General features: G+C 46.6%; 2 protein-coding genes across 3 annotated transcripts; one reads left to right on the top strand and one right to left on the bottom strand.

The window, feature by feature from the left end:
* On the bottom strand, positions 1-2,984 carry LOC143489194 (F-box/LRR-repeat protein 12). Of its 2 annotated transcripts, none has more exons than XM_076988047.1 (3): positions 2,682-2,984; positions 1,914-1,989; positions 1-1,151 (listed from the first exon to the last, which is right to left on the bottom strand). In XM_076988047.1, exons 1-3 carry the CDS (start codon positions 2,780-2,782, stop codon positions 177-179), a joined length of 1,152 nt encoding a protein of 383 aa, XP_076844162.1. In that variant the 5' UTR covers positions 2,783-2,984; the 3' UTR covers positions 1-176. The 2 variants fall into 2 exon arrangements, with proteins under 2 accessions (XP_076844162.1, XP_076844170.1); XM_076988055.1 differs by lacking the exon at positions 2,682-2,984 and adding an exon at positions 2,335-2,671.
* A 78-nt stretch (positions 2,985-3,062) lies between these two features.
* On the top strand, positions 3,063-6,265 carry LOC143489210 (leptin receptor overlapping transcript-like 1). Its single transcript, XM_076988065.1, has 4 exons — positions 3,063-3,215; positions 4,443-4,518; positions 4,743-4,929; positions 5,736-6,265. Exons 1-4 carry the CDS (start codon positions 3,200-3,202, stop codon positions 5,850-5,852), a joined length of 396 nt encoding a protein of 131 aa, XP_076844180.1. The 5' UTR covers positions 3,063-3,199; the 3' UTR covers positions 5,853-6,265.
* Positions 6,266-8,001: the final 1,736 nt, after the last annotated feature.

An 8,001-nucleotide genomic window follows, 5' to 3' on the forward strand; every position in this document is an offset into this window, starting at 1 on the left:
CAAGATTCCAGTTTTATTCTAGCATCTTTTTCATTTTTAAAAACATGTCTAACTGTCTAATATTCATATCAGGGAATCTTTCATCAGTCACATGTTTAATCCTGGTGCAGGCAGATGTGGGAACAGCCCACTGTGTTCCAGGTGCAGGTCTACAGTAGTGCACCACAGTGCTGGGGTCAGCCCTGGACCGACGCCACAGAGCACTCTGTGAACAGCACGCTACACTTGGGCAGCAGCGTGACCAGTGACTGCCGGAGGTTGGGCACGGGGTCGGTGTCGCTCCTCTCCTCTCTCTCGCCTTCTTCTCTCTCTCCTCCGCCCTCCTGCCCCTCCTCCGCCTCTCCTCCGCTCTCCGTCGAAAACTCCACCTTCCTGAACTCCAGCGTGCGCAGCTCCTTCAGCGTGCGGCAGCTGCGCAGGACCATCATCTCCGTCAGGCTGCAGTCGCACAGACGCAGCCGACGCAGGTCGGGCAGGCGGCTGAGACACAGCAGGCCGGGACCGACCTCCCGGCCCCCCAGGCCCAACCCCTCCAGCCCGGCCCAGCCCTCCCCCAGGCCCAGCGCCGCCATCTGCTGCCGTTTGATGGTGCAGATCTCCAGGTGTCTGAGGTGGTGGAGGGCCTGCAGGCCGGGGGGGGCGCAGGCCCTCAGACCCGCCGCCGTCATCCGGGTCAGGTCCCGCAACTCCAGTCGAGCCAGCTGACCCCAGGAGCTCAGACTGTGCAGGTGCTGGTTGGTGAAAGATGGAACGTTGTCTAAAATCAGGGTTTGTATGGTGATGCCGGGGGAAGACGCCGTTAGCTGTTTGTTAGCTGGACTTTTTGGACTGACCGCAGCGGCCCGGTGGTGGTCCGGCTCACACGTCCCAGAGGGATTCTGAGTAAAGAACCCTGGAGGGAGTTCACAGTTATGCAGTTCCAGTACCTGTAAGGTAGGGGGCAGCAGACAGCAGCTTGGCAAGCCGCGCAGGTCCGTGTTCAGCAGGTAGAGCCGGCTCAGGCGGGGACATTTGCAGGCCAGAGCCTGCAGCCAGGGCTCGGACAGGAACGTCCCGCCGCGCGCAGAGAACAGCAAGCCACACAGACAGAGCGAGCGCAGCCCGTGGCCCAGGTACTGACGCAGCAACATCCACAGCACACGCGACGTCACCTTCAACACAACCACACAGCACACGCGACGTCACCTTCAACACAACCACACAGCACACGCGACGTCACCTTCAACACAACCACACAGCACACGCAACGTCACCTTCAACACAACCACACAGCACACGCAACGTCACCTTCAACACAACCACACAGCACACGCAACGTCACCTTCAACACAACCACACAGCACACGCGATGTCACCTTCAACACAACCACACAGCACACACGACGTCACCTTCAACACAACCACACAGCACACGCGACGTCACCTTCAACACAACCACACAGCACACGCGACGTCACCTTCAACACAACCACACAGCACACGCGACGTCACCTTCAACACAACCACACAGCACACGCGACGTCACCTTCAACACAACCACACAGCACACGCGACGTCACCTTCAACACAACCACAAAGCACACACAACGTCACCTTCAACACAACCACACAGCACACACGACGTCACCTTCAACACAACCACACAGCACACGCGACGTCACCTCCAACACAACCACACAGCACACACAACGTCACCTTCAACACAACCACACAGCACACGCAATGTCACCTTCAACACAACCACACAGCACACACGATGTCACCTTCAACGTGAAGGTGCTGTTTTGTCAACAAAACAGCAAGACAATACAATTTCTTAAAAGTGAAACAATTTAATATCACCCAAGACAGTGGGTGATATTAAAAAGCTTTAGCTAAATTACTCACGCAAAAACAGCACCAAATGGTCTTACCCCTTTCCATGTTGAAAGGTCTACAGTCCGCCAGAGTCTCTGATCTTTAACCAAACGCCTCCAGCGCTTGCATACTCTATACGTGAATATAATGGACACAAGTTACACTCAGTTATGGCCAAGGTTAAAAGCTGTTGGCCATTGCTGTAGATGTTTCTATAATTTCGTCCAGATTTTGGCCAGTATCTGTGTCTTCTGGAGCAGACAGGCTGCCTCACCCGGCAGAGTATGTACACTGTTGTTTCAGACAAAACAACTTACCACTTCACATTTCATTAAACATAAAGCAGAAACACTCTCAATACTACTTTTACAAACATATTCTTACAGCATTAGACAAGTGTAATATGAACAATATGATTGGACATTCTTAGTTAAGCTACCTCTCCATGGATTAGATACAGTGCATGCACAGACGGACCTGTTCAGTAAAAGTTCAGTTAAAACTACAGTGTCTGAGGTACATGAATCTCTAGATAAAGATCCTCCTCTTCAAATATCCTGCAGGGTGTCTTCATTCAAGAACCCACAACACAAACAAAACAACAAATACACAAACAATCAATTAAACGGGGCTTGGAAACAACCCGTGTGTGATGTAAACAGAGGTAAAGGTGGTAAAAGTAGTAAAGGTGTAAAGGTGGTAAAGGTAGTAAAAGTAGTAAAGGTGGTAAATGTGTAAAGGTGTAATGGTTGTAAAGGTGGTAAAGGTAGTAAAGGTGGTAAAGGTGGTTAAAGTAGTAAAGGTGTAAAGGTGCAAAGGTGTACCTTCCGTTGCGAACAAGTTCTCGGGCGTTTAGGTGTGATAAAATCTCGATTAAGATGTTGTCAGGGGAACGGTCCACCATGTTGGCCCCCGCGTGCGCCATCTCCGTAAACACTGGAGGTTAACCGGAAACGCGCGACATGGCGGAAATGAACCAACGTTTAACATGAAATGAAAAAAGGAAACAAAAAGGTTTTAGGACGATAGAAATGTACATGTCCGCAACGCTTAAATACACTGCTGGCTAAGCTGATTCTGAGCAAAGGGCCTTTAATATTTATGTTTAACTCGACCAACTCGGGCGCGGTTTGATTACGCAGGCGTGCGCGCGGAACCTGCGATCTACACCTCATGTGTGAGCGGAAGTGCGGGGCGAATATGACGCGGAAATGACGTGAAAGTCTGTGTTTTCCGCAGTCCAGCCCGCAGTGCTCGGCTGCAGCTCCGCTCCGTTTTGCTGTGTTGGTGCGCGACGATTCTGAACACCGCAGCTGCTATCCGCGATTTAATGTCCTGAACAATGGCTGGTATTAAAGGTGAGAAAGGGAATATTTATTAGCTACGCTCACATGTTGAGTGTGGTGTATAATGTGCATTTGTAGCTTGTTTATGTGAGAGGTTCCGGGCTTTGGGTCGCAGGCCAACGCGCATCTGTGAATTAAACGTGTAACTCACCCCATAAATTAATTAACTAATTAACTAACGGTGTAATTCAACCCCAGTATTTAACTAACTAACTAATTAATAAAGCAGCGCTATGAAAGTGATGGTATATGTCTCACTGCTCGGTGCAGCACCGACCGGAGGACGGTACCGGTACCGATGACCGTGTTTGGTCTGTCGACCTGAATCTAACAGCACTCACTGATTATTAATGATCAATAGCGAGTGTTGACTGGCCGGACCCGCTGATGGGTCATACTGTCATACTGTCATACTGTCATAGTGCCATATTGTCATACTGTCATAATGTCATAGTGTCATATTGTCATATTGTCATATTGTCATACTGTCATATTGTCGTACTGTCATAATGTCATAATGTCATAGTGTCATACTGTCATATTGTCATATTGTCATACTGTCATATTGTCATATTGTCATACTGTCATAATGTCATAGTGTCATATTGTCATACTGTCATATTGTACTGTCATAATGTCATAGTGTCATACTGTCATACTGTCATAATGTCATACTGTCATAATGTCATAATGTCATACTGTCATAATGTCATATTGTCATATTGTCATATTGTCATATTGTCGTAGTGTCATATTGTCATAATGTCACCAGTGCCACCGGGTGTTGGTGATCTCGCTACTTGATGGCAGCTGAGCCGTTTGACGCTGTTCTCTGTGTTACAGCCAGCCAGCTCGTGGGTTATTGACCGAATACTAACGGGCTTAAAAAATTGCATAACCGATGAGTGCGTAGCCCCTGTTTTCTGCCATGGTGTCTCCTCATATCACTGCGCCGTTATACTGTATGCTCACCTCTCCCGAGGCTGGAGGTGTAGACCCAGGTGTGCAGACATCAGCCAGTCAGCCAGATCTTTGATGTCAGAGTACAGATCTGTGATGTTGATCTTCAGGTCTCTCGTGATGCACTTCTCTCATACTGTGTGCTGAAACCATGAGGCGCAGATCATGCATTACTGTGTACTGAGTCTGTAACCCTGGGCCAGCTGCAGCCAGAGCCACAGCAGGTCGGTGGGTTTGCCCTCCCACACAGTAACTGATTCTGGTCCTATTCATTCGCAGCTCTTATCAGTCTTTCCTTTGGGGGAGCCATTGGCCTCATGTTCCTGATGCTTGGCTGTGCCCTGCCTGTCTACAAGTAAGTAATGCAGTAAGCAAATTTTTTCTGTAATTTTTAATATATTTAGGCTAGCTGAAGTTTGTAATCAATTCCTGTAGTCAATGTAAAACGTAATGATGAATATACCTGGACTGTCCGGTCTGTAATTATATTTGAGCAAGTTACTAAAACCTCTCACTGAAAGAAACTTATGTAGGCTTTGTGGATTATTATTGTGTTTGTGTGTGTGTCTCTCTCCATAGTGAATACTGGCCTCTCTTCCTGCTCTTTTTCTACATCCTGTCTCCTATCCCTTACTGCATCTCTCGACGAGTGGTGGACGACACTGACTCGGCTAGTAATGCCTGCAAAGAGCTAGCCATCTTCCTCACCACCGGGATTGTTGTGTCAGCCTTTGGTCTTCCTATCATATTTGCACGTGCTGCTGTGGTAAATGCTGCTTCCTATACTTAATGAGTGTATAGTTTCCTCAAAACTGGATGAGGGTCTGTACCTGCTCCTGTGTGTCTGCTGTGTGTCACTCGTAGCTTGATCTGCTGCATGTGCTCATCTCTCTGCTCACACTAATGCTTTACACACAAAAATAGCTGTTGTGTGATGTTAAAGTGCTTTTAAAGTATTCCCAGTCAGGCAGTGAAAATTAAGTACTAATAAAATGACTTCCACTTAAACAGCCGGCATGCTTCATAATGCCTTGAGCCCTCCGCCTAAGAAGATTAGATCCAAGACAAGTCTGTTTCCAAAACTCCAGTACCACTAAGAACCTTGATTGGTGTTTCAGCCTGAGGTTCTTTATAAGCTGTGTTGGGTGGAGCTCTGGGTGAGAGGTTTGGTCATCCCAGATCAACGCCCAACGCACCATCATTTGAGATGGTTGAGGAGTCCCCACGCTGCCCTGAACTTTACGCTCATCACTTTGCAGTTTTTATTGTTTGGACCAAATGCCTTGAATATGTAGTCTCACGTTAACCATGGCCAGTCTCTATAGTGTTCTTTGAGTTCTCACCAAATGCACCTGCAGATCTGTCTGTCCGATTGTTTTTTTAAGATCCTGCGTAGATTCTGTCTAAAGCATATTAATTTATGTTGGTCTGTACAAATGTGAAAAGATGGGGCAGTAGAGTAGTGACCCCGTCACCTTTGTCCCTCCCTGCCTGTTTTCCCTCATGTACAGACGGGTGTTCAGAGAGCCTGGTGTTGCTTGTTAACTGATTCGTTTGTGTTTGTGTGTCCAGATCAAGTGGGGGGCGTGCGCTCTTGTTCTGACGGGAAACATCGTCATTTTCGGCACAATTCTGGGCTTCTTCCTCGTCTTCGGCTCCAACGACGACTTCAGCTGGCAGCAGTGGTAAAGCGGATCTAGGCGGACACATCTCGGCTCTTTTTATTCTATACTGTATATTCTTATTATGACTTGTTGTTGTTATTGTTTTTATTTATGGTGACTGCCCATTCATATTGACAAGAAATCAGTGCAATAATTTCTTGCTGGGATCAGTCTGACCTCAGAAGGTTTTCCTGTTTTTGTTGATTGTTTTGTTGTTTTTGTTGATGGTTTTGTTGTTCTGCGGCGGTGTGTGCATGTGCTTGTCCTGCATCCTGTCCTGCGTCCCGTGGCAGGACCGTGCAGCTTCTCAAGAGCACAGCACATGGCACCATTAGCAGGGGACGAATCTGAACGATGTCCCTCCAGGACATGCCAAGACTCGTGTCCACCTGCCCCCTAAAAGCATGTGGAGGGATGTGGGAGGGGCTGTGGAGGAAAGTGGGAGGGAATTTGGGGGGTGGGGTGGGAGGGGCCATGGGAGGGGGCGGGGCGTCTTGTTCCTGCAGACTCGCTGGCCTGTTTTGCAGTTTCACTGACGTCACCAGGGTCTGTAGATCGGGCTGCTCCCTCCATCCAGTGTGTGGTTGTGACAAACCTGCTTTCAAGCTTTTCTGAAACTATTAGTCTGTCTTGTGGGCTCGGTTATGGTAGCTTTTGCCTAACGCTACAGTGAACGGCCTCTTTAAAACGCTGATGTATTAAGCCATGTTTGCTGTGTTCATGGGTATAGTGCTAATTTATTGAACTCAGATGCACTCTGTGCACCACAAACTGATTGTAATGCTTTTACATTGTATAGTCTGCTTCCCTGGACATGTGTCCTAATGCCAGTGCTGTGTTTGAACAGGGCTTTGAGAAGTGATGCCCTGCTAATGTAGTGCAGACTTGAAACTTAGTTCAAGTGTTATGGGCTTAGTGGTGATGTGTTGTGTGTAACACTGTGCTCTCCACCTAGTGCACACTACATGCCTAGTGTGGATGGAAGACCACTCACCTCTTAAAGTCTCCTGCTGTAGTTAAATATCATTGTCCTGAACAGAAGGTGACGAAAGTGACTCTCTCAATTTTACACTGTATAAGCAGACGCACTGACAATATTGTTACATTTTCTATATGTTATTCATATTTTTTGTTGTTCATTTGTTTAATTTTTACCTGGACTGGAGCATTTGTGTAGCGTACAACAGGACTGACTGAAAATGGAGATATGATTTAATATATTTGGTTGTAAAGACATACTACAAGCACGCATGTCAAGCTTTTAACCCAGTGCCAGATTTCTAATATCCACCTAAAGGAAATTTTACATTAAACAAAGAATTACCTTTGACTTACCACTAGGCTGCACCTGCAATGCTCTTGGCTTCTTCTGTTCTATGATTTTCTGTGATTTCCATGATTGCGTACTTGTCTTGGTTTTGATGAAGGTGGCCGTGTTTGGCTGAGTGGGGCTACATTCTAGTGAGGGTCAGACTGTGAAGGAATCTCAAATCAATCTGGAATCAATGTTTTAGCATCATTTGAAATTAATCTGGATGTAAAATTGAAAAAAAAATTGAGACAATTTGAATCAAATTAAGATGCAAAGGGCCGTAGAAATTATGTTTGTTTAACCAGAAGCTGAGAGACAATAATGTAACCTGGTTGTCTCTTCTTTCTTTCCATTTTTAATAAATGCAATTTTTTGAACAAATACTGGACTGTGTGATGCGAGATTTTGTTGGTATTAGGTTCAATTTGAATCAGATTCTGTATCAAGGTTGCCTGCTTGGGGTAAGGGGTTATTTTTTTCCTTCGGTTTGGGCAGAAATTGTCCTTTAAATAGCTCTAAAAGATCTGGGCTGGGTTTCCCAGAAACATTGTAAAACAATGATTACCTTTAAATGGTTGCTGGAATAGTGCACTGAACATACTCTCGTAACAGGAATAGTACACTGAACATACTCTCGTAACAGGACTCTGATAAACCGATTGCTCTCTAACTCGGCTGTGCTTTAGTGTTGGATTTTGCTACTGTGTAAATCTGTATCTTCTGTTGTTCTTTCTGCCATGCAAATACAAGTGTGTATAGTGTCTTCTTAGGTGTCCTGTCACCTGCAGGTATATGTGGTCTTCCATTTGGTGATGAGGTCTGTTACTTCTGCCAGGTCTGCCTACCTCGTTGTCCTTCCTGC

Source organism: Brachyhypopomus gauderio, chromosome 2 (genome assembly GCF_052324685.1).
Source record: "Brachyhypopomus gauderio isolate BG-103 chromosome 2, BGAUD_0.2, whole genome shotgun sequence".
NCBI classification, from domain to species: Eukaryota; Metazoa; Chordata; class Actinopteri; order Gymnotiformes; family Hypopomidae; genus Brachyhypopomus; species Brachyhypopomus gauderio.

What these genes read in the sequence shown, in the direction of transcription:
- LOC143489194 (XM_076988047.1), bottom strand. Translation starts at nt 2,782, where the DNA reads ATGGCGCACGCGGGGGCCAACATGGTGGACCGTTCCCCTGACAACATC. An exon ending in GAACTTGTTCGCAACGGAAG is followed by an intron (nt 1,990 to 2,681) that starts GTACACCTTTGC and finishes ATTCACGTATAG; the next exon opens with AGTATGCAAGCGCTGGAGGC. An exon ending in ACCTTTCAACATGGAAAGGG is followed by an intron (nt 1,152 to 1,913) that starts GTAAGACCATTT and finishes GTTGTGTTGAAG; the next exon opens with GTGACGTCGCGTGTGCTGTG.
- LOC143489210 (XM_076988065.1), top strand. An exon ending in TGTGCCCTGCCTGTCTACAA is followed by an intron (nt 4,519 to 4,742) that starts GTAAGTAATGCA and finishes CTCTCTCCATAG; the next exon opens with TGAATACTGGCCTCTCTTCC. An exon ending in TATTTGCACGTGCTGCTGTG is followed by an intron (nt 4,930 to 5,735) that starts GTAAATGCTGCT and finishes TTGTGTGTCCAG; the next exon opens with ATCAAGTGGGGGGCGTGCGC.